Source organism: Eulemur rufifrons, chromosome 4, assembly GCF_041146395.1.
Source record: "Eulemur rufifrons isolate Redbay chromosome 4, OSU_ERuf_1, whole genome shotgun sequence".
Classification (NCBI taxonomy): Eukaryota; Metazoa; Chordata; class Mammalia; order Primates; family Lemuridae; genus Eulemur; species Eulemur rufifrons.
In genome coordinates this window covers 65845885-65870046 of record NC_090986.1, presented here as the reverse complement: position 1 = coordinate 65870046, position 24162 = coordinate 65845885, and the positions used below count along the sequence as shown (strand labels likewise).

General features: G+C 38.6%; 2 protein-coding genes and 1 pseudogene across 7 annotated transcripts in view; all 3 read left to right on the top strand.

The window, feature by feature from the left end:
• Positions 1–16728, top strand: part of SETDB2 (SET domain bifurcated histone lysine methyltransferase 2) — a 47902-nt gene extending 31174 nt beyond the window's left edge. For 3 of the 6 annotated variants that reach the window (XM_069467710.1, XM_069467709.1, XM_069467707.1), the window contains 5 exons: positions 3826–3942; positions 4701–4870; positions 7271–7496; positions 7868–7967; positions 10439–10654. In XM_069467710.1, the coding sequence (XP_069323811.1) occupies positions 3826–3942; positions 4701–4870; positions 7271–7496; positions 7868–7967; positions 10439–10555 (730 nt within the window). In that variant the 3' untranslated portion in view covers positions 10556–10654. Of the gene's footprint in view, positions 1–3825; positions 3943–4700; positions 4871–7270; positions 7497–7867; positions 7968–10438; positions 10655–13585; positions 13927–15743; positions 15833–16412 lie in introns of those variants that run through there. The other 3 variants (XM_069467705.1, XM_069467704.1, XM_069467706.1) reach the window with 2 other exon arrangements.
• Positions 14644–14832, top strand: LOC138382868 (small nuclear ribonucleoprotein G pseudogene; annotated as a pseudogene).
• A 3394-nt stretch (positions 16729–20122) lies between the features above and the next one.
• Positions 20123–24162, top strand: part of PHF11 (PHD finger protein 11) — a 32529-nt gene continuing 28489 nt past the window's right edge. Inside the window, exon 1 of the mRNA XM_069467711.1 lies at positions 20123–20222. Coding sequence (XP_069323812.1) covers positions 20129–20222 — 94 coding nt within the window. The 5' untranslated portion in view covers positions 20123–20128. The remainder of the gene's footprint in view (positions 20223–24162) is intronic.

The following is a 24162-nucleotide window of genomic DNA, read 5'->3' as shown; positions in this document are numbered from 1 at the left end:
AAACAGCATTTCAAAAAATCTTCTGAATGTAGCAATACTTGTTAAAAAGTCCTGCTATCTATCAATTTGTCTGTCTTTCTATCCAAAACCTGTTAACCAAAAGTCTAAAATGGAGAGATGCATTCTCACTAGCAATAGAAAACTGTCAAATACAGTAACTTGAAAATTAGTCTTCCAGGGATGAATATTTCCTTTAAGCTCATACCATAATCATAAAATAACAATTATAGCAAATGCCACAGTGACAAGCACTTTACAGACATGTTTTTAATCCTCACAAAAACCCCTGAGGTAGGTAATATTATCTCCATGTTACAAATGAGGAGGTTGAATCCAGTTTAGAGAGGTCACAGGACAAATTGTAGAGCCAAGATTTGAACTCATGTTCTTAACCATTGTGTTGTATGTTGTATTTTACGTTTAAAAATCATTTCCTGACTAATTTTTTAAGAAAGGTAATGGTGCTTATAACTAGTATTCTCTCTTGATCATGGTATAGTATTGACGTTCCTTAAAAAAAGAAAATGTTCTAACATATGACGACTTTGAATAACATTCTGTTTTAAGGGTTTGTAGTATACATTTGTAGGTATACAGATGTCCAGTGGCATTGAATCATATATACATTTAATTTAATGCAAATGTAGTGACCCTTACTAGGGAAAAGAACCATCCTCTCAGTTGGAGTATGAAGTGAGAGATATGAATCTACTGTTAGCTAAGTTTGGCTCAGTTCTTCAGGCCTTTCATAGAGAAAACCTCTCACTGTGCTAAGTTTAAAAATAAGTATTTATTTTATAAACATTGCCTCTAAATGTAGCCCAGCTGCTTCATGTGGGCTCTCCAGAGGGATAGAAACAGGTACTGGCACAAGACTGGGAACTAGGCTGATGTCTCATTAGCCTTAGAATTAATGAACACCTGGTTTACAACTGTGAAACCGATATGGTCAGAACCAAAATAATGGAGAAAGCACCCAAGATAGAGGAGCAGCACCCAGGAGTAAACCCCACATAAAGTATAATTTCAAACATTGAAAGCACACAAAGATGTTTAAGACCATGAAAGCAGCATGAGTCCCAACAGGTAGGGAGAATTCACACCTAAGGAATCAGAGACAAATGTAGACTCTGATTGAAAGGGACTTTGAACATTTTGAACATACCTATTTTAAAGAGATAAAATATTTACATCCACAAAATAAGAAAAGAAGATTATAAAAGGAAAATGAGGCCAAATGTGGTGGCTCATGCCTGTAATCCCAGAACTTTAGGAGGCTGAGGCAGGAGGATTGTTTGAGGCCAGGAGTTCAAGATCAGTCTGGACAACATAGCGAGACCCCATCTCTATAAAAAAAAAAAATAGAAAAATTAGCTGAATGTGATGGTGCATGCCTGTAATCCCAGCTACTCAGGAAGCTGAGGCAGGAGGATAACTTGATCCCTGTGAGTTTGAGGTTGCAGTAAGCAATGATGATGCCACTGCACTCTAGCCTGGACAGCAGAGTGAGACCCTATCTTTTAAGGGAAAAAAAGGGAAGGAAAATGATATATATGAAAAGAAAAAGAACCATTTGGATATATGGAAAACAAAACATATAGTCATTGAAATAAAAACTAAGTAGATGAACTAAATGGTAGGGTTGGTATGTTGAAGAAAGAATTAGTGAATTGCAAGGCAAAACTAAAGAGGTCTCCCAAAATGCAGAGATAAAGATATGGGGAAAATAACTTTACAGGATAAAAAATATGGAGCATAAAATGAGAAATTTCATCATATACCTGCGCATAAGAGAAAATGGGCAAGATAACATTCAAAGAGATAATCACTGAGAATTTTTCAGAATTGAAAAAAGATAGGAGTCCTCAGATTCAAAAAACCTACTCTGTACAAAGAAGGGAAGATGAGACAGACGGTTCATCTAAATATATCGTGGTACAACTTTAAAAATATCTGGGGTAAAGAGTAAATCCCAAAAGCTGTCAGATAGAAAAGACAGATTTCCTACAAAGGAAAAACAGATTGACAACAAACACATTTTTCATCAGAAATAATAGAAGACAAAAAAATGGTCTATTAGCTTAAAGTGCTGAAGGAAAATAAATGTAAAACTACAATTCTATACTCAGCTAATCATTGAAGGGGGAAGGGTGATTTTTTTCAATTATACAGCAATTAATGAGATGTATACCTACTTTTCCCAGCAACAGTACATTTAGGTACATCTAGAGCATCATTTTTCAAACTACAAGTTTAGTGGGATGTGAAATCATTTAATGAGCTATAATTAGCATTTTTAAAATTAAATAGTACAGAAAATACCCAAGTACCTCACACATAAGCATAAAGTTTCATGCCACTGTTGTTTCAGTTTATACACATACACATGTATATAAACATATGTGCCTATACAAGATCATGAAGAAAATGTATTTCTGTGACTCATAGTCAAAATATTTGAAAGCCATTACCTTAGAGATGTTTACACATCTTCATAAGGATGTTCATTGTAATGTTTGTTATATTGAAAAACTGTAAGCAACGTTATTGTTTATCAAATGGGCAATAGCTAAATGCTGTAGAAAAGTTAAAAGGAGTTAACCAGATTTGTATATAACACATGGTTCTCAAAACATTGAACAAAAAAAGCAAGTTGTAGAATAATACCTATATAAATTTTTTAAATGAGAGACTATACAATATGTCGTTTGTAGATATATGTGTATATAAAAGTATAAAGGACACCATACCAAATCTCTTCAGAGTTTAGTTTTACCTATAATATTTTATTAATTTTTTAAGAAGACCGTATATATATGAGATATATATATGAGATATATATATGTGATATATGTCTTTTAAATTATATACATAGGAAAAACCAGGACTAGACAAAATGCTGACAACTAATTCTGGGTAGTGGAAATATGAGTGTTTATTATATTATTATTTGTATTTTTCTGTACCTTTTAAACTTTGCAAACCAAATCACGTGGAAAAAAGCAACTATAGGTTTTTACATCTGTAAACAGAATCCAAATTAATGAATTTGTTGATTTTTTTTCCCCCCCTTGGAAGCAGCAGCCACCAATCTGATGTGTATTATGAATAAACAGAAAATACAGGAGAGAATCGTAGAAGAAAAGACCTTAAAGTTACTTGTTCAACAAAGGAGATTAAGATTCAGCAATTTTCACCAGCTTACCAGTAGTCACATAAGCAGTTTACAGCTGATTCCAAGTTCCTTACTCTCTATTGAATTATGAGTCCCTGTCAAGTTGGATAATCATTTAAGTAGTTAGACTGAAAAATACATGCATTAAAATTTATGGCTGCAAGTTTCCTGCCTGGCAACAATGTGAAAAAATTCTAGTAGCCAGGTACCCAGCATCAGTCTCTCTCATCTGTTTTTGTTTTGCTGGAGTGGTAAAGAACTTAAGACGCCTGCAAAACTACATACGCTTGTGGATTTTACACACTCAAGTTTGTCCGTTGTAGAACAGAACTAGCAGAATTTTTACAAACTAACACTGAATAGGAAGTAAGAGGAATTCATTTTGAAAAACTAAAGAAAACTCATAGAGTTAAGTATTTATTTACTTCAGGAGCAAATAGCGGTGCAGTGCAGTATATAATTACTTAAAAACTTATAGTAGGTATTGCCTTTCAAAGAGGTCTGTTCTATTTAGGGAAGAAGTCTATACTGTCCATGAACCAAACAACTATTCTGAATGCTATTACATCCTTTACTACATCATTTACACCTTTATCAAGACTGTCTCTTGGTGCTTTTTTATTCTGACTTCTCCATCTATTGCCTTTTAGAACAAAATGTGCATGTCTTCAACTGACAGCAAGGAATGCCAAAACTTGTCCCTTGTCAAGTAATAAAATAACCACTGGATATAAATATAAAAAACTACAGAGACAAATACCTACTGGGTAAGATACCTTCAGAATTTGTTACAGGGTATTTGTATCTTTGAAGGTGGGTACTTTTCTATTGTGGTCTACAATCTTACAAATGTTGCTAAATCTCAGTTTCTACTACCAAAAATTAAATTACTAAGGAATAAGAAATCTGTATATTATTCTTGGAAATGGAAGTTAGAGACCACACATAATATCATGCAGAGTGTACTCTAACACTCATCTGCTTTGATTCTGGCTCTTAGGCCTTTAGGGTCAGCCTATGTTGGATAGCCATTTCCCCATTAAGAAATATACTGTGCAGAGCTCATCTAAGCATTGGGAATTTTCAACCTTTCGTGGTTGATATTAACAAATGATAACAACTTTGGAAACAGAATTTTTCTTCCTACATATTTCCTTTTGAGACATTTGCTTCCTAGATAGTTTTAAAGAGCTAACATTTACTATGCATGAGGCATTGTCTCAAGCACCTTATAAATATTGATTCACTTAATTTTCACAAAACAGTCCTGTGAGGTAGGTACTATCACATCATCCCCACTTTTAATTGGAAAATTAAAGCACAGAGAAGTTAAATAACTCATCCAAGGTTACACAGCTAGTAAATGTGGAAGCTATGTTGGAAACCCAGTCAGTCTAGCTCTAAGAGCTTTCACATTTAGTCTGCTTCCCTCAGTAGTTATCATTGCCAGGGAAGTGGTAATAGGAACTGCTTTTTGCTTTTGGGGGAATGTCTGATTTTTCTCTTTTGCATATTTTACTGACAGCATTTATGAATGCAGCCTGTTGTGCAAATGTAATCGACAATTGTGTCAAAACCGAGTTGTCCAACATGGTCCCCAAGTAAGGCTACAGGTGTTCAAAACTGAGAAGAAGGGATGGGGGGTACGCTGCCTGGATGACATTGACAGAGGGACGTTTGTTTGTATCTATTCAGGTAAAGCAAAGGTTTATTTTCAAATTATTCTGTAATAGGATCTACTTTTCTGAATATCCATTTTCCTAGTCAGGGCTGTTGAGATCTTATAAACGGAAGAGCAGCAGTATCTAAGAGGAGCATCAGAGGAAAGCAAGTGACTGGGAACTTGAGCACTGAAGGGATGACATGGCTTAGGAGGTACCACGTGTTCCAGAAAAGAAAGTCTCAGAATTAAAACTTGGCGTTAAGGACAGTGGCTCACCTTGTAATCCCAGCACTTTGGGAGGCCAAAGTTAAGCCCAGGAGTTGAAGGTTGCAGTGAGCTATGATGGCACCACTACACTCTAGCCTGGGTGACAGAGAGAGACCCTGTCTCTTAAAAAAAAAAAAAAAAAAAGGCAAAACTTGGGTTATTGCATGAGGGCCTGTTATGTACAAGGCACACTTTTTTGGTCTGTGTGGCTACACATGCTTCGGAGGAAGGGAAGAAAACTTTTTTAAATAAAAAAACTATATGACTGACTTGCTCTGAGGTAAAGATTATCAATCAGCTATCTTGTTTCATGCTTTGAGCTATTATTAAAATTTAACAAGTTAATTTTGTAATATCTGAATGTGATGATTCAGGCAGTAACTTTAGGCAACTCACTCCATTTCAGGGACTCTAGAGAGTTGCCTATGCTCCAGAGCAAAACTTCTCAAGCAGTGTGTAACAGTTGTGCAGTTACTGATTCTGTGGGGCCACAGCATCCAGGGCCAAATACATCAGTCTCCAGTAGTCTTGGCCATTTACCCCCAGCGTGTCCGGCAGAAATTATTTTCTGTGTGCGCCAGTATGTGAGAAAGTTTGGGAAACAGGTTTTAGAGCCAATCTGAAGGAAATGTGCTGGACCAAGTTTTGGCAGCTAGGCAGCAGGGACCAGGGCAGCGCCCCTCATCTGAAATTTCAGGTTTACTTCAGGGAGGGCAAGCAGAAGCTTACGGTTATCTGAATTCAGAATAGACACACTTATGGATCCCTGCCACGCCCCAATTACAGACATACGTAGTACACAGCCTGCCTAGAAGTTGGTCTCTCATATTTCTCAAAATAACACTGGGATGAAAGCTGCCTATAAAATGCCACGTAGTGTCGAGGAAGCATCATTAATTTTTTTGCATTGCTAGAAAATGCACCTTGCGCAGGGGTGGGGAACCTGCAGCATTCTGATTTCAAGATTGGTCTTTTTTAATCACCAAAGAGGAAAGAAAAGCTTCATCTTTCTCTGCTACACTCCTTTAAATAAAAGGATTTGTTGTGTAAAATTTGGATTCAGTCAAAAGGCTACACTCAAGGATCCAGAAGACCACATGTGGGTGGGTAGTAATATCCTGCTGCTGATTTTGGCTTAGTAACTATAATTTTGAGTCCCTTAAAAGAAAATGCATTAACTTTAGTAAGAGTTTAATGTTATACAAGACTTAATATTATGTGAAAGCTATAGGTACATATCATCACAGATTTAAGTAGGTCATTTTATTAAAAAGACTGTAGGTTTCAAATGATAAAGCCTTTTAAAGCCTTATTAACTAGACACAAAAGGTACAATTTTAGGACTAGAGATCACCTCTCTAATTTTCTAAAACACTTTCGGATGGATAGTTTTGTTTTATATAATTATAGCAAAATCTCTTTCATATTATACTAAAACGGACAAATGATTCATTTAGATACCCTGTATTTTTTTAATATACTGGAAAATAAGAAATCCCTCTCACTGGTCTTTTGTCTATTTTGCAACAGTGTTTTTAGGATGAGTTAATGTGTTTAATCTTCATTTTAGAAATGAAGTACATAGTACAGGGTTCTTTAATCATGGAGCAGAAATAGGTATGTCTAAAAGGACAGCATTGCTAATAAACTAACAGGAAAAAACTATCAAACAGAAAGTAAAAAAAAGGAGAGAAAGATCACAGCACACAACTGCCCCTTTGTTTGATTCACCACCTGTGGCTTAACTTCTTGTCTTTAAGAGTTTGTTTTAGAAGCACTTGAAAAGAACCAAGCAGAGAGCAGGGGTTTGAGCATCCACCAGAACACGTTCCAAGGAAACTGATAAAGACAGCCTGGCAGAGAAGAGAAACAAATACAACTGCCTTCTGTTTACGTTTTTGCAGCAATAATTTTTTTTTCCTTTCTCTTTATCCCAATAAAACCACAAACCCCTTATCCTCAGGCTGGCACCACTACTTCTTTCTTTCATGCCATGCCCTTTCCTCTCTTGGAAAGTAAAATAAATTTTCTGTTTAAAACCTATCCTGATCTTTGTGTCGAGAATTCTCTCTCATCCTGCATTAAGAGTTCCCACCCTGATCATGTCCATTTGTTGTTGGCAATTATATTGTCTCATGCAAACTTTTTTTACTTTTTTCTTTTAGGAAGATTACTAAGCAGAGCTAACACTGAGAAATCTAATGCTATTGATGAAAATGGGAAAGAAAAGAATACTGTGAAAAATATACTTTCAAAAAAGAGGAAAATAGAAGTTGCATGTTCAGATTGTGAGGTTGAAGTTATCCCGTTAGAACTGGAAACAGATCTTAAAAGTACTGAAGCTGAGGAATGTCCACCAAAGTTCAGTAATAATTCCAAAGAGCTTATCACGTAAGTAAGAGCTGAGGATCCCAGAGTAAATATAAGTTATTATTGATCAAGAGTGGTTCTTTCTCCTTCCTGTCTTTCTTGGTGCCCCCAACCCCTACTTCTGTATATCTTCTTGCTTCACAGATGTAAGTTCAACACATCCTCATTCTATCTGAAAAGCTTTCATAGGTTTTCTTCATTTTTTTTTTAACATACTTCAAAAATTACTGACTTATAAGTATGATTATATTTCTTTTCTCGTGAGGAACAGGCATAGATGTTCTTAGATTAATTTCTAATAATAGATATTTATGTAATAGTGACATTATATTTCAAGGTCCAGTAAAGATAATTTTTAGTGATATACAGAATAACTTTTTTTTCCTTTTCAGGGAAATGAAGTATAACAATATTTCGAGAATTCAGTATCATTCAGTTATTAGAAGTCCTGAATCCAAGACAGCAACTTTTCAACACAATGGGAAAAAGATGGTAAAAGCTACAAAATGTAAATGGGGTCCTTCTGTAAACATGAGCTATTAGGTTGGTACAAAAGTAATTGAGGTTTTGGACCATGAATTTTAAATAATTATAACTAGGTTCAGACACACCTTTATTAATCAAAATAGGAACCATTACAATCAACACATTTTTGCCAATGAAAAATAAGTTTGTTTATTCCTAGGGCCTAAAAATCCACGCTTTGGGATTCGACAAACTCTTGGAAAGCATTTTCCCTGCAAAAAGTTGTTGATATGTTTGAAGAAGTGGTAGTTGTTTGATGAGAGGTCAGGTGAATATGGCGGTTGAGGCAAAACTTTGTAGCCCAATTTGGTAAACTTTCGAAGCGTTGGTTGTGCGACGTTCGGTCAGGCATTGTTGTGCAGAAGAATTGGGCCCTTTCTGTTGACCAAGGCTGGCTGTCAGCGTTGCAGTTTTTGGTGCATCTCATCTGTTTGCTGAGCATATGCTCAGATGTGATGGTTTCACTGGGATTCAAAAAGCTGTAGTGAATCAGACCGGCAGCAGACCACCAAACAGTGACTGTTACCTTTTTTTGGTGCAAGTTTGGCTTTGGGATGTGCTTTGGAGCTTCTTCATGGTCCAACCACTGAGCTGGTCATCTCAAATCATATAAAATCCACTTTTCATTGCACGTCACAATCCGATGGAGAAATGGTTCATTGTTGTGTAGAGTAAGTGAAGATGACACTTCAAAACAACAATTTTTTTTTTGATTTTTGGTCAGCTCATGAGGCACCCAATTATTGAGCTTTTTCATCTTTCCAATGTGCTTCAAAAGCCAAAGGAACATGGTATGGCTGATGTTGAGTTCTTCGACAACTTCTTGTGTCGTTTTAAGAGGATCAGCTTCGATGATTGGTTTCAACTGGTCATTGTCAACTTCCGATGGCTGGCCACTGCTCTCCTCATCTTCAAGGCTCTTGTCTCCTTTGCAAAACTTCTTGAACCACCACTGCACTGTACATTCATTAGCATTGAATGAGGCCAGATGCATTGTTGATGTTGTGAGTTGTCTCTGCTGCTTTATGACCCATTTTGAACTTGCATAAAAAAAAAAATCACTGGAATTTGCTTTTTATCTAACATCATTTCCATAGTCTAAAATAAATATAAAATAAACATCAAGTAATATATCATTAACAAAAAAACAGAAAGTGAGAAATGCACATTAAAATGACATATAACATAACCACATTTACTTAAGAATGTATTCCAATATCTAAAACGGCAAATTTCAACAATGCTAAAACCGCAATTACTTTTGCACCAACCTAATACTATCTCACTTTTCCATCCTTAGTTCAAAATGTTTATGTTACTGAATAGTGTGTAGAAGTTCTTGTATTGTTTTGGAATGGGTGGGCTGTTGAAGTGTTAGAACCATGTTTTATTTGCTTAGTATCCTCTGTGGCAGTTGGCATGTTTCCAGCTTATATACATGGGGAGAGTGTTAGTCATGATCTCACAGTGTGCTCTACTGAGACTGAGAGCTATCCCATTCTGAGAATTTGTGGGAGAAGCTAAAGTGTTCAACAGTTAATAGTGATACATAATAAGAAAAGGAACAGAGTAATTTAGGTTAAATAGAAGAAGGTTTTAAGATGTAGGAAAAAGAAGAGATGCAACTTTACAAAAGAATCATATCACATAATTATGAAAAGATTGGGCCATGGGGGTCACATAGGCCTGAGTTTAACCTCTAGTTCTGCTGCTTACTAGTTGAGTGACATCTCCATACATATATTTCTTTTATCTGTAAAGGGATAGTAGTATGTATCTCAGAGTTATGAGGATTAAATGAAATAAACCTCAGAAACTTGCTTAGCAGAATGCTTGGCACCCAACTAAGTCTTCAGTGTTGACCATTAAAATACTGAGAACTTGAACCATAATATTAATGATCCACATTTATTGAACACTTAATTGGGTGTTTCTGCTAAGCATATACCCCTCTTTTAAAGTTAATGTTACTAAAGTGACTGCGTTGTCTTTAATGGGTAGACAGGCAAATTCTTTAACCTTTTTTTGAAGTAGAACCTAGCCAATGAGTGTTTTTATCTTTGCACAATTTATGTAATAGCTGAAGCGAAATTCATAATGTAACAATATTTTCTCAGTATTTAGGATGATCATTTTTGAGGGATACAGACAGATGTATTTGGATTTTAATGCTCAAAGTATGTCTTGATAGTCTTTTATAGCTGTGGCTTAATAAAGCACCTAGAGGTAGAAGCCAGTCAGAAGGGATGACACATGTTGGCTCCATTAGTCTAAAGACTTCTTATGATATCAGCCTTGAGGCTTTTCAAAACTAATCCAGTACATACAGCCTGTGAAGATAGACACTTGATGAAAGAGGCCGAACTGCTAAATACTTTTTCCTGACCTAGAAAATAAAGACACCTTCCTTGTTTTGTTTTATTTTTTATTTTTTTTAGGAATTTGTTTCCTTGGAGTCTGTCACCTCAGAAGATAATGATGGATTTAAACCAACCCCGGAACATCTGAACTCTAAAGCCAAGGAAGCACAAAGTAGGCTTTATTTCATTCTGTGATTCCTTCCCCTTCTGCCTGTTCATCTCTCTCTTACTCAATATCTGTGGCTCATTTTTCTCAGATTCCATAACAAACATGCTGCACTTGTGTCAAAAGTTGTAACTCGTCAGCAAACTATGGGCCTACCACCTGTTGAGTATGGCATGTGAGCTAAGAGTGATTTTTACATTTTTAAAATAGTTGAAAAAAAATCAAAGGTGAATCATATTTTGTAACACTTGAAAATTAGATAAAATTACAATTTTAGTGTTCATAAATAACATTTTATTGGAACACAGCCAACTTAAATTACATATTGTCTACTTTCACACTACAGCAGCAGAGTTGAATAGTCACTACAGAGGCCACATGGCAGGCAAAGCCTAAAATATTTGCTGCTTAGTCCTGTACAGAAGAGTTTACTGATCTCTGGTCTAGTTGCTAACAGTGACTTGATATACAACAGGAGGGGTGCAGTGGACAACTCTGACTCTGTTAATACAATGGCCTTCAGGTATTGAAGGCCATTCTATGGCTTTGGAAGTATTGTCCAAGGCAGCCACTTTCTTTTTTTTTTTTTTTTTTTTTTTTTGAGACAAAATCTCACTCTGTTTCCCCGGGCTAGAGTGACGTGGCGTTAGCCTAGCTCACAGCAACCTCAAACTCTTGGGCTCAAGCGATCCTCCTGCCTCCCTGCTGAGTAGCTGGGACTACAGGCATGCACCACCATGCCCGGCTAATTTTTTTCTATATATTTTTAGTTGTCCAGTTAATTTCTTTCTATTTTTTAGTAGAGACGGGGTCTCGCTCTTGCTCAGGCTGCTCTCGAACTCCTGACTTCGAGCAATCCTCCCGCCTCGGCCTCCCAGGGTGGTGGGATTATAGGCATGAGCCACCACACCCGGCCTCAAGCCAGCCACTTTCTACTTCTTTGTTTTGGACTCCTTTAAAAATACAGACACCTTATTGTCCTGCAGTAGTCTAGCCAGCAGAGGATACTCAGCATGACTGTAGCCAAAGGGTAAATGTCACTACCCTGAGTACTTGTCTTTCAGAGTTACCAGTCCCTGCCATAGTTAATATTACAATTGGACAAACCTTGTTTTGAGCACTTTTTTTAAGAGACAGGGGTGCTCTGTCACCCAGGCTGGAATGCAGTGGTGTGATCATAGCTCACTGCAGCCTTGAATTCCTGGGCTCAAACAATCCTCCCACCTCAGCATCCTGAGTAGCTGGGACCACAGGCATGGGCCACAATTAAAAAAAAAAAAGAAAGAAAGAAAGAAAAAAAATTTTTTTTTTTTTTTTTTAATATTTTGTAGAGATGGATCTCACTATGTTGTCCAAGCTGGTCTTGAACTCCTGACCTTTTGCATTTTTATGTGTTTGTCAGTGTGGAAACATTGTTGAGAAATGTCCTTTTGTGAAGAACCAACTAGCCTTTGCTGCCTCTTCCCCCTTGCACCCTCCTTGCCTCTGCAGCCCGAACTCCCCACCTAGTATTAAAAGATAGATATTGGAAGAAGCAGGGCAGTTCCTTGATAGAAAAGGCCTATCAAGAAAGAGCATTTTATGTATTTAATTTCACATTTAATGCACATGAGCCACAATACATACTATTGCTTTTGGTTCTTTTGCCATGCCATTTTCTTTTCTTTTCTTTTCTTTTTTTTTTTTTTTTTTTGAGGAGAAGGAACGAGGAGTTTAATTCATTTGCCAGCAAATGAGGAAGATGGAGACTGTTGTCTAAAATGCCATTGTCCTAATAATAAGCAGAAATATAGAGCTTTTAAAGGGAGGCCATTCAGCTTCATTGCCATCTTCTTTGACTGCTACCATGTGTATAGCAGGCACTCTAAAAATCATAAGTTATACACTTTTGGGATCAAAAATCCAAAGACATATACTAGAGGGCTTATAGGTAAGCAGTGATTAAAATGAGTACATTTAGGAACAGCAGCCAGCAACAGTAATGATTAAATCAATAGTGGAGTATAATTTCTTTGTGCCACTGAATTAGGTAGCACAAGTGGCTTTTTAAAAATAAATGATTTTACTTATTCTATTTGACATGTATTCATACTTTTGAATACTCTGAAAAAATTATCTTATTGGATAAGAAAAATGATTAAGCAGTACATCCACTTTTAAAGTATTATTTATAAAAGTGTAATTATTGAGTGGTCATCTAGCAAAACACCAAATACTAATGTGTACAAAACCCCTAGCAGTACACTTGTCACTGTTGGGACTTGTGGAGGGTGACTCTGACACGGTTTTCTCTGGCCTTTCATCGGCATCATAAAGGACTACAGTGTCTCCAAAACACCCCTCTGTAACGTCTGTTTAGAAAATACTTAAATGCAAATTCCAGAGTTAAAGAGAAGAAAGCCAGTTTAAGAGTAAAGATTGAAGCCAGTCACGGTGGCTCATGCCTATAATCCTTGCACTTTGGGAGGCCAAGGCAGGAGGATTGCTTGAGGCCAGGAGTAGGAGACCAGCCTGAGCAAGAGAGAGACCCTGTCTCTACAAAAAAAAAAAAAAAAAGTAAAAATTAGTCATTTTGGTGACTGTAGTCCCAGCTACTCGGGAGGGAGGCTGAGGCAGGAGGGTCACATGAGCCCAGGAGTTTGAGGCTGCAGTGAGCTGTGATGAGGCCACTGCACTCCAGCCTGAGTGAGAGAGTGAACTCTGTCTCAAAAAAAAGAGAGAAAAAAAAAAAGAGAGAGTAAAGATTAAATATAGTAGTGAGAAAATAACATGTAGATTGTAAAAAGGCATTGTTCTGTAGTAGAAAGCAGTCAGACTTTGGGAGCCAAACATTTCTGCGTTTCTTCCCCCAGTCCTTATTATTATTTTGGGCCAGGTCAATCTCTTAACCTCTGAAGAGACTCAAAAGTTTTCATTTGAAAAATGAAAGTAATACTACTTACCTAATACATTGTAAGGATTAATGATAAAGCAACTGACATCTAATTAGTGTTGTTAATTTCAGCACTATTGCTCAGCCAAGTATATTTCCTGACATTTCCTTCCAAAATATCTATTAGAGGACTCAAGTTCAAACCAAGTTGAAGATTCTGAAGACAACCTGCTGATTGCATCAGATGTGATAGATGTAACTAGATGTAGAGAAGAAACTCCACCAGGGGGCAGATGTAACCAAGCAACCATATTGGATTATCAGAATATTAAAAAGGAGTTTCAGGTTCAAACACAAAAGCCTCAAGAGGAACAATCTTCAGCATGTCAAAAACAGCAGATCTTTTGTGATGAAGAGTTGCCGAATGAAACCAAGAATACTTCATCTGATTCTCTAAGGAAGTTCAGTAAAGGGAATCTGTTTTTATTGGATGCCACAAAAGAAGGAAATGTGGGCCGCTTCCTTAATGTGAGTATAGAGACTGAGATTCATATTTCTAAGCAACTGTTTTTCTGTGTTTCTTAACAAAATCACGAGGAAAATATGATATGCAGACTCTGAAGCAGACTACCTGTGTTAGAGTTATAGTCCTCCATGTGTGTGACTGTGGGCATGTTACTTAACCTCTGATGCCTCATTTTCTACCTCTGTAATACAGGGATAATAATAATAACTGTCTCAGGATGTTGTGAGGATCGAATTAATTAATATAAGGTGTTTAAATCAGGCTTAGGACATAGTAAGCATTTGCTTTAAAAAGCTGTAAGAAATCGTGTGTAAGGAAAGTATTTAAATATACTGAAAGGTTTTCAAGCTCACCTGCCCAAGTTTAAAAAAATGTTTGGGCCGGGCGCGGTGGCTCACGCCTGTAATCCTAGCACTCTGGGAGGCCGAGGTGGGCGGATCGTTTGAGCTCAGAAGTTCGAGACCAGCCTGAGCAAGAGCGAGACCCCATCTCTACTAAAAATAGAAAGAAATTATATGGACAGCTAAAAATATATATAGAAAAAAAATTAGCCGGGCATGGTGGTGCATGCCTGTAGTCCCAGCTACTCGGGAGGCTGAGACAGGAGGATCGCTTGAGCTCAGGAGTTTGAGGTTGCTGTGAGCTAGGCTAACGCCACGGCACTCACTCTAGCCTGGGCAACAGAGTGAGACTCTGTCTCAAAAAAAAAAAAAAAATGTTTGGATGAGAAGTTATCATTGAAATTAAATGGTGGCAGACATGCCCAAGGAATATTGTGGAGTTCTGATCCCTTTATGAATCTTGCAATAGGTGAATGTGTGGAGGTGACAGCTAGTAGGCAATGGAACAATATTGGAATGGTGGTAATATGAAGAAATAGTATTATATTGTTAGAAGCCTTGGAATGAAGATACATAATGGCTCTGTTCAGCAAGGAAATCAGTTGCTTACATACGTCTCTCCAAAGGGCCTGTTTTTTACTATGATGTAAAACTTGGGTTGTATACATTCTTCATACTAAACTTTTTTGTGAAAACTGTTTTATTAAAAAAAAAAAAGCCATACCTTGAGAAGCACTATGCCCATATTTCATTTTCCCTGGCCTCACTCCACTCTCTATCTATAATCATTTTTTTATTACTTTCTTGTATATTCTTCTAGTGTTTGTTTCTGCAAATACAAGTAAATATAAACATCTGTTCTTATTTCTCCCCTTTTTTCGCATAAAAGAAAACATGTATTCACTGTCCTACACTTTGCTTTTTAAATTATCAATACATTCTGGACATCTTTCCATATCAGTACACAGAGCTCCTCATTCTTTTTGTGTGTTTTTGTTTATAGCTGCATAAAATTTCATTATGTGGCTATACCAAAGTTTGTTTAACCATTTCTCTTTAAGCAAACATTTGTGTTATTTCCAAACTTTTACCGTTAAAAACAATGCTCAATGAATAATTTTACACCTAGACACATATGCAGAGGAATTTGTAGAATACATTCCTAGATGTGGGATTGCTGAATCAAAAGAAAAATGCATTTTATAATAATGATAAATATTAACAAATTATCTTTTATAGGGATTTATACCATTTTTGCATTTCTACCAGCAAGATATGACTGTCAGGGCTTTTTTGAATGGGTTCCTGCTATTAATATAATTAATATAACTGTCCTGAGCTATGATACTTTATATATTACCAAAAAAAAGAGAGAGAGAGAGAGAAAATCAGTAAGATGTGTTGGAAACAATGAATGGTATTCTAATGCTTTAAAATACTTTATGCCATATCTAACCGCTGTTTAATTTTTTTAACAGCATAGTTGTTGCCCAAATCTCTTGGTACAGAATGTTTTTGTAGAAACACACGACAGGAATTTTCCATTGGCGGCATTCTTCACCAACAGGTTTGAAATTGATTTTGCTTGGGTGATTTAATTCTGAAATTGTGACTTAAAAATATAAAAAGATGATACATACTGTAGCCCCAAATATCTGGTACCCTAGTATACTCAATTGTCCTAAACTGTTCCTACTCAATAATATTGGAACACCTGAAATTTCACTTCTTATTCCCACTTAGAATTAATGCCCCAAAGGGGGCTGAGGATGTCAGTTCTCACCCAGTTCAATTCAGGGGATAAATGACTCACTGCTACATCATCTTTAAATCAGAGCTGTCCCCCAACTGCTTCCACACTGCAGGCCTCACCATATCACTGGGTACCACTGTTTGCAAAATATGCTTGCTTCCTCGTGGATATTGACAGGTTCCTTCTTACTTAGGATTTTAGTAGATTTGAAATAAAACTCAATGATTATTCTTAATAAAAGATCATTCCTAATTGGTGGATGTCAGGTGACAGTACAGATCATATTTTTGAAGATGGTTCATGATGTTAATGTGAAATTTGATACAATCAAGTGTGGTTCATTTGGTAGTTATTTTGGGTAATTTATGATTCTTTTTTAATTTATACTTTCTAGGTATGTGAAAGCAAGAACAGAACTAACATGGGATTATGGTTATGAAGCCGGGACTACGCCTGAGAAGGAAATCCTCTGCCAATGTGGGGTTAATAAGTGTAGAAAAAAAATATTATGAATATGTAGCTAATGCCTGTTCATGAAGTTACTTTATAGGATGAAATTAGAGCCATGTAAAACAATCCTCAGTAATGGAATTAATTTAGGTTTAGGTGCATCCAGGTAATTCCTCTCAGTTTTCCCTTGTTAGGGGGTTCATATTTTATTTCTAATTTTATATGTGTGACTTAGAAATTCCAGGAACAAAATAAGGACATTTTCACATGCATAGGGTATCTCTTGTTCTTACTGCTGTTCAACTTTACATGAGTAGGATAAAAGTGTATATTTTATAAAAAACACCACTGTACAATTTATAACTTATTTATAAATTAAATATTGAGAGACAAAAAATGTCATAGCAGAACTTAGCTGTTTCTAATTGCTTTTGTGATTATCATCTTTTAGTTCATGCCCCAAAGAGCCAAATTTCTTATCTTTACCTACAAAATTAATGTTTAATTCCTGGCAAATCATTTGCCATTGTGAGATACAAGGTGGGTAACAGAGCACGAGCAACATGTAAGAATTTATTTTATGCATATTACTCCCAAATATTTTAACACTTGTTGGAGAAGCTCTACATCTGGCTCCATGAAGCACAATCCATCAACCATTTGAGTGGGGCCGGGGGGCAGGGGGGGGGGGGCGCGCGGGGAGAAGCTCTTGTATAAGTAAGGTTCTGACAAACTCTTTGAGATGAATCTTTTTTCCACAGATTTTCTCCACTCTTTCAATACAAACAGGAAATGAGGGAATAGAAACCTGGAGGAATATGAATATTTTTGTTCCAGATAGAGTATAGAGCTATAAAAAAAAGGAAATCTAGAAACTAGTCAAATTTGGCTTATTTAGGGCAGAAGGAATTGTGCTGGGCAAGAATGTCACTTAAAAAACACAAGAAAACAAAACAATTCTCAGCTGCAAAATCCAAAACAGCCTCTTGGTATCTCCTGGGCATGATTTGCAAATTGTTTTTCTGGAGAAAAAGGGTAAGAGTTACTTTACTATTGGTTACCCAGCCCAGATCACCTGGTGCAAAAGGGGACTGGGAAGACCCTAGAGTCAAAACTAATTTTATCCCTAAGAAACATACACATTTGGCTACCAGGAACTTTCCCCCAGAACCACAACAGGAAAACTAGTTTGAAAAGAAGTAATTAAAAGTAAATCTGGTTTTTGAGGGATTATGTATTTTTTTTTTCCCTGTTTTGGACTTGATTCTGGGTTTAGTTTGGTTACCTTTCAAACGAAAATCTATTCTAAATTTGGACCGAGTTTAATTTCTTAAAAATATTGAACTAGGGGGGTGGGAGCGAAAAAAACATATATTGAACTAGATAAAAATTGAACTTGAAATTGTTCGACTTCACTGCTGGTTCCAATCACACGGTGCTCGTGTGCACTCGGCATGGGTCTGTTGGGCAGGTGTCCTGGAGTGGTGAGGATGGAAGACAGAGTGTTACTTGCTATTGTTGTAGGCACAGGTTATTAAAATGCTAAATATTGCAAATTAAAAAAAAATAGGAACCTATTTATAGAATGGGAAACCAAAGAACTAGGAAAAAGAGCAAAAAATTAAAGCGCAACAGCCTATAGACAGATGAGGAAAGTTGAGAAATCCATTTATTCACAGTAAAGGTAGAGGAATTTTAGGCAATACACAAAAATAAAGAAACTTGATCAATGTGGGAAATATTTTTGTGCAGAAGGGACTATCATGGATCTGCCAGTATTTCATTGAGATTACCTCTGGAGTGTCCATTTGACATTCAGAAACATGAGGTATTCTATCAGTTACCTTCTTGGAGAAATTTTTCCTGAAATCTTGATTTGCCTCAGTTTTATATCAGATCTTTGTCCTTATAGACCCCATTATTTTCCTTCTCTCTGTTTATTCACACATATTGGTAAAACACATCCTTCAAGGAAAAATGAGAAGTATATGTTTTTGTGTCTCTGCATGTTTGGAAATATCTTTATTTTACCCTTACACTTGATTGCTAGTTTGGTGGGGTATAGAATTGTTGAGCAGTCTCTATGCCCAATTTTGAAGGCATCTGCTAGCTCTCAGTGTTGTTCCTGTGAAGTCCGAAAATGTTCTGTCTTCTGGCTTCCAGGCTGACTGTTGGAAGTTGGATGCCATTATCTTTTGTATAGATAACTCATTTTTATCTCTCTTGAAGCTTATAGGATTATCTTTCTCCCCATGTTCCATGTCTGATAAGGGTCCATTTTCATCCTTTGTACTGGGTGCCTGGTAGGATCATTCAATCTGAAAATGAATGATTTCTTGTCTCTTCTCTCTCTTTTTGGAATTCCTGTTATCCAGATGTTAGACCTCCAGGATTGGTTCTCTAATTTTCTTCTCTTTTTTCTTCATTTCCAGCTCTGTCTTCTTGCTCTACTTTCCTAGGACCTTTCCTCAATTTAATCTTCCAATTCATCTCTTACTGTGTTTTTCTGGTCTCATTCTCTTAATTTCTAAATGCAGTCTTCTTTGAATATTCTTTTCTTTACGGGCATCTGATTTTTGGCTCATAGTTGCAATATTTTATCTCTGAAAATATTTGTGTGTATATATACACAAACACATACATACGTGCATTTATGTCATTTTCTTCTTACTACATCTTCTGTGTCCTCCAAGGTTTGTTTTTGTTTTCCCTGGATGTTTGCTTGGTCTTGATCTTTCATGCTATAGGCTTTCCTCAGAGTTAGTGATCTTGGTAGTCTACTCATATTTAAGAGTAGAACACTGAAAAGCTTATTAAAAGAGTATAGAAAAAGGCTCTTAGCTTTACCATGACCTACCTAAGCTGTACTCCCATCCTCCTTTCCCAAGGGCAAAACAACTTGGCTGCTAGGGTCTGCTCATTTCCCTCTTTCCCTCTTTTGCAGCCCCCACACTCTTGCTTCTATAATCCATTTCATATTTGTCAAGACTAAGTTATCCTTTTTAATGTTGTTTCTCCCTCCTTTCACCAATTTGCATTTCCCTGTTTAGAACCTGCTGAAAGTGCAAGACCTCCAAAGTGCCCCTTTATTTCCTCAGCAAACCACCAACTATTATATGCTTCTTTTCGAGAATAACTTATGTCTTAACTATAATTTAATTATATGCATTTATGTTTTCTACATGTATATTTATTATATGCACTGAAAATCTCATCTTGTATGGTGCTTTGTACCCCATGGGTGCTAAATAAAGGCTTGCTACTGGTAACTGGATTTAGGATTGGTTAATTCAGTGTCGGTTTAAAATATGGTTATGTAGGCCAAACTCGGCGTGATAAAATTTTTAGAGCTAACCCTCAGAAGAGGGATCCTTTCTCCAGCTGAGCTGTGGGGGCGTTGTAGGGGCGCCGGGCGCTTTGTTTTTTTAAACCTAAGACCCCGGTCTGGAAAAGGGTGCTTGAGCTCGAGCACCCTTGTCTGCCCACCCATCTAGCTCACGCTCCGGACTTGCCCGGGCAAGCTGATGACTCGCAATGACAGTTCTTTTTCTTAAATACACGGATTTAAGAAACGAAACCCGACGCAGCCGAGCCACTTCCGGGAACGCAGGCAGAGCGCGCAGCCGTCGGGCCGCCGCCGCCCCCAGCGACAGCGAAGCTATGGCCCAAGCGTCGCCGCGCCGTACGGAGTGTGTGCGCCTCGCCGGCGGCCCTGAGGCCCAGCTCGCGCAGGACGGGCTCCCTTGCCCCACCGGTGAGTACCGCGCGAGGGGCGGGCCGGGCCGGGCAGCGACTGGCCCTGGCCAGAGGCCTGCTTTCCAGCCACGGCCCCGTGGGGGGGTCTGACCTGCCGCTGCTCCGGGCCGGCCCCCGATCGACGGGCAGCCCTGGACCAACTCGGCTCCGCACTCGCGTGCCCTGAGGGCGTGCCCCGAAGAACGGAGCGCGACCCCGGGCCAGTCCGCGGCGGGAGAGGCGGGCATGGCTTCGGTTTATCTCCCGCTGGTGACAGCCCAGGGGCCCTGGCCCACCCCCTTGGAACTGCCGGCATCCAGCAAACCCATGTAAACCCTCCTGCCGCGACTCCACCCGCCCGTAAACCAGTACCGCGGGAGGGGTGCCCTGCTAGGGGGAGGCAGGAGGAGGCCCCTAGGGAGGAGTCTGAGGAAGAAGCTGGGAAAGCTTTCACAGAAGATGTGACTGGAACCCATCACCTCTCCATCCAGAGGTCCCAGTTCTCCTCAGCTATCTGCTTCAGTGGTTCTATTGGTGGGGACCTTCCCTTCGTTTGAACGTGTATGAACGCCTACTATGAGCCAGGCTGTGGGGATACCAAGATGAGTTTAGGCAGACTCTGCCTTCAGAGAATCGAATACGATTCGGTCAGAACTAGAGGCACAAATGAGGGACCCTTAACTCTGTCTGTTCAGGGAAAGCTTTTAGGAGAGGATGTCTGATCTTAGTCTTTTTTTTTTTTTTTTTTTTTTTTGAGACAGAGTCTTGCTCTGTCGCCTGGGCTAGAGTGCAGTGGCATCATCATAGCTCACTGCAACCTCAAACTCCTGAGCTTAAGGGATCCCCCTGCGTCCCCAGTAGCTAGGACTACAGGCCCGCACCCCCCCCCCCCCCCCGCGCCTGGCTAATTTTTTCTATTTTTAGTAGACAGGGTCTTGCTCTTGCTCAGGTTGGTCTCCAGCTCCTCAGACCAAGTGATCCTCCCTGCCCCCCCTCCGCCCCGCCCCTACCTCCCAGAGTGCTAGGATTACAGGTGCGAGCCACCGTGATCTTGGTTTTAAAGGGCAAATCAGCAAAGGTAGAAAGGTTGATAGGATGTTCCAGGAAGAGGATGGGGTGGGACTCACAGGCTCTCCCTAGTGGCTTCTTCCTTCTACATACCCCAGTATCATAGTGTCCTAAAAGATCTTGGTTCTTCTAGCTCATTTATTATTCTAGACTGGAGGAAGCACATGACTGTGTAGTTGGGAGAGTGACACTGGGGACTTTTACATAGATAGGCATATCTTACTACCTGAACTCTTGCTAAGCCTCATTTGAAACTCATTTGGGCAACCTGTTATCCTTTGCCATCTAAACTCAGGAACCAAATGGATTCAGATGGGAGGGATACTACAGGTGTGTCTTATATTTTAGGGAGAAGCCCATCGGTTTCCATCCGTAGCTGAGACCCAAGAACAATGACCATCAGCAGTGCTCCCCAGGGGACCTCCAGGTTTAGCAAGCCTGAGGACTCACAGAAACTGACCTGATAACACTACAGGATTTTATTTTTTATATTTTTACCTACAGGATTGTAGAATTCTCAAAAACGAAATTGATAGCCAAGAAAGAATAAAGCTGCAGAAAGTTACAAACCTGAAACATGAGAACTATGGCTCATTCAAACAACACAGCGATTCTGTCTCTTTGGCAATCTCCAGGCCCACCTCCACCAGGGAATGGATTGCTAAGGCTATAGACTCTATAAGGGTTTCCTTCCCAAAACTTCTCTACCTAGAGATGGTCTTAAAGCCCACCAGACAAGGGCAGTCCACCCAGGAGACAGAATCTGGGGTAGCCAGAAAGGATGGCCAAGGAACACATTCTGCCACTAAAGAAATGAGTGAAACTGAAACTATGAATTTGAAATTAAAAAAAGAAAAAGAAATGAGTGAAACTGAAACTATGAATTTGAAATTAAAAGAAAAAGAAATGAGTAAGACTGATGAATAAGATTCACTAATCCTGTAATTTCATTTACCACATTCCAGTAGGATATGGTTATGTTCTGGACTGGTAAACCGGTGCTGGTTTGGAGATTTAGAGATTTCCTCTAAATCATGTTCATTTTTAATAATTTTTATCTTTTTTGTTTGTTTGTTTTTTTGAGACAGAGTCTTGTTCTGTTGCCCAGGCAAGAGTGCCCATGGCATCAGCCTAGCACACAGCAACCTCAAACTCCTGGGCTCAAGTGATCCTCCTGCCTCAGCCTTCCTAGTAGCTGGGACTCCAGGCACTCGCCACTGCGCCCAGCTAATTTTTTTTTTTTTCTATATTTAGTAGAGAGTGTGTGTGTATCCTTTCCAGTGAGGAAAACAAGAGTTTTCTCTGGGACATATTCAGTTTGAGAAAATCCCAGACATGGAAGAAGTTGGTTATAGCAGTCTGGAGTTTGGGGAGGAGGTCAGGATGGAACTTCATCTCTTGTGCCTCCTCATCTTACAGCCCATCTATGTTCTAATTGAATGAAATATTCATTTCATATGCTTGCCACATAGGATGTTTTATGGCTTGATGCCTTAGTTCATGTCATCCTCTTCCTGGAAAGGAGTTTTCTGGGGTTTGGGGGGGATTTTTTTTGTTCTTTTTGAGACAAGGTCTCTCTCTGTCACCCAGGCTGGAGCGCAGTGGTGCAATCATAGCTCACTGCAACCTTGAACTCCTGGACTCAAGGGATCCTCCTGCCTCAGCCTCTCGAGTAGCTGGGACAATAGGCGTGCGCCACCATATCCGGCTAATTTTCTACTTTTGTAGAGAGAGGTTCTCACTATGTTGCTCAGGCTGGTCTCAAACTCCTGGCCTCAAGCAATCCTCCTGCCTTGGCCTCCCAGAGTGCTAGGATTATAGGTGTGAGCCACTATGCCCAGCCTGAAAAGGAGATTTTAAACAAGTAGCTAACCATTACAAAATAAGTTAGATCCCATCTCATACTTTATAATAAAATAAATTCCATATTAATTAATATTTCCATTTTTAAATAAATTAAAATTGTAGAAGAAAATAGAGGTAAATGTTTTCTAAGTGTGTCCCTCCTCACCCAGGAATAGAAACCATAAAATAAAAGATGGTTGTAATTTCATCAAATAAAACATTTAAACATCTCTATATCAAAGAACATTATAAACAAAGTTAAATGACCACATATAGGACCAACAAAGGGTTAATACGCTGACTACATAACAAGCTCTTATAAACGAATAAGAAAACAGTGGGTAACTCAATAGAAAAATGGGCTAAGAACATCAGTGCCTTAGAGAAAAGAAATGCAAATGCCACTTTATTTCATATTAAATTCACATCTACATTATGATCCACTTCTCTCTGCACTTTCCTTTGGCTTCATCATCTAACCTAGCCTAGCTGTCCCTTTATGTTTTTAAATCCAGTGGGCTCCCTGGCAGCCTTTCACCTTTGTTTCTCAAATCCTTCTCTAGGTTCTTATGCACAGCCTCTCCTTTCCAGCCTGGCTGGTTTACCATCTCTGCTTAGACCTCAGGGCCTTTTCCCACGTGGCAGGCCCATCTGCAACATCCCTCGCATTCATCTGCGAGTTGTACCAGGTCAAGGCCCATGCCCTTGACAACACTCCTTGCCACAAGGAGCACTTCCTTCTCTACCTCCCTAATAACATTAATTGGATTTCCCACTCACTTGGTAGTTGTATTACTTTGTGGCATTTATTCTGCTATTTTATTTTCCTAATTGCTATTTGGTCTCCTTGTTTATTTTGTAAGCTGCTTGCAGGCTCCAGTTCTCTCATATTTCTTTTTTTTTTTTGAGACAGAGTCTCACTCTGTTGCCCGAGCTAGAGTGCTGTGGCGTCAGCCTAGCTCACAGCAACCTCAAACTCCTGGGCTCAAGCGATCCTCCTGCCTCAGCCTCCCGAGTAGCTGGGACTACGGGCATGCGCCACCATG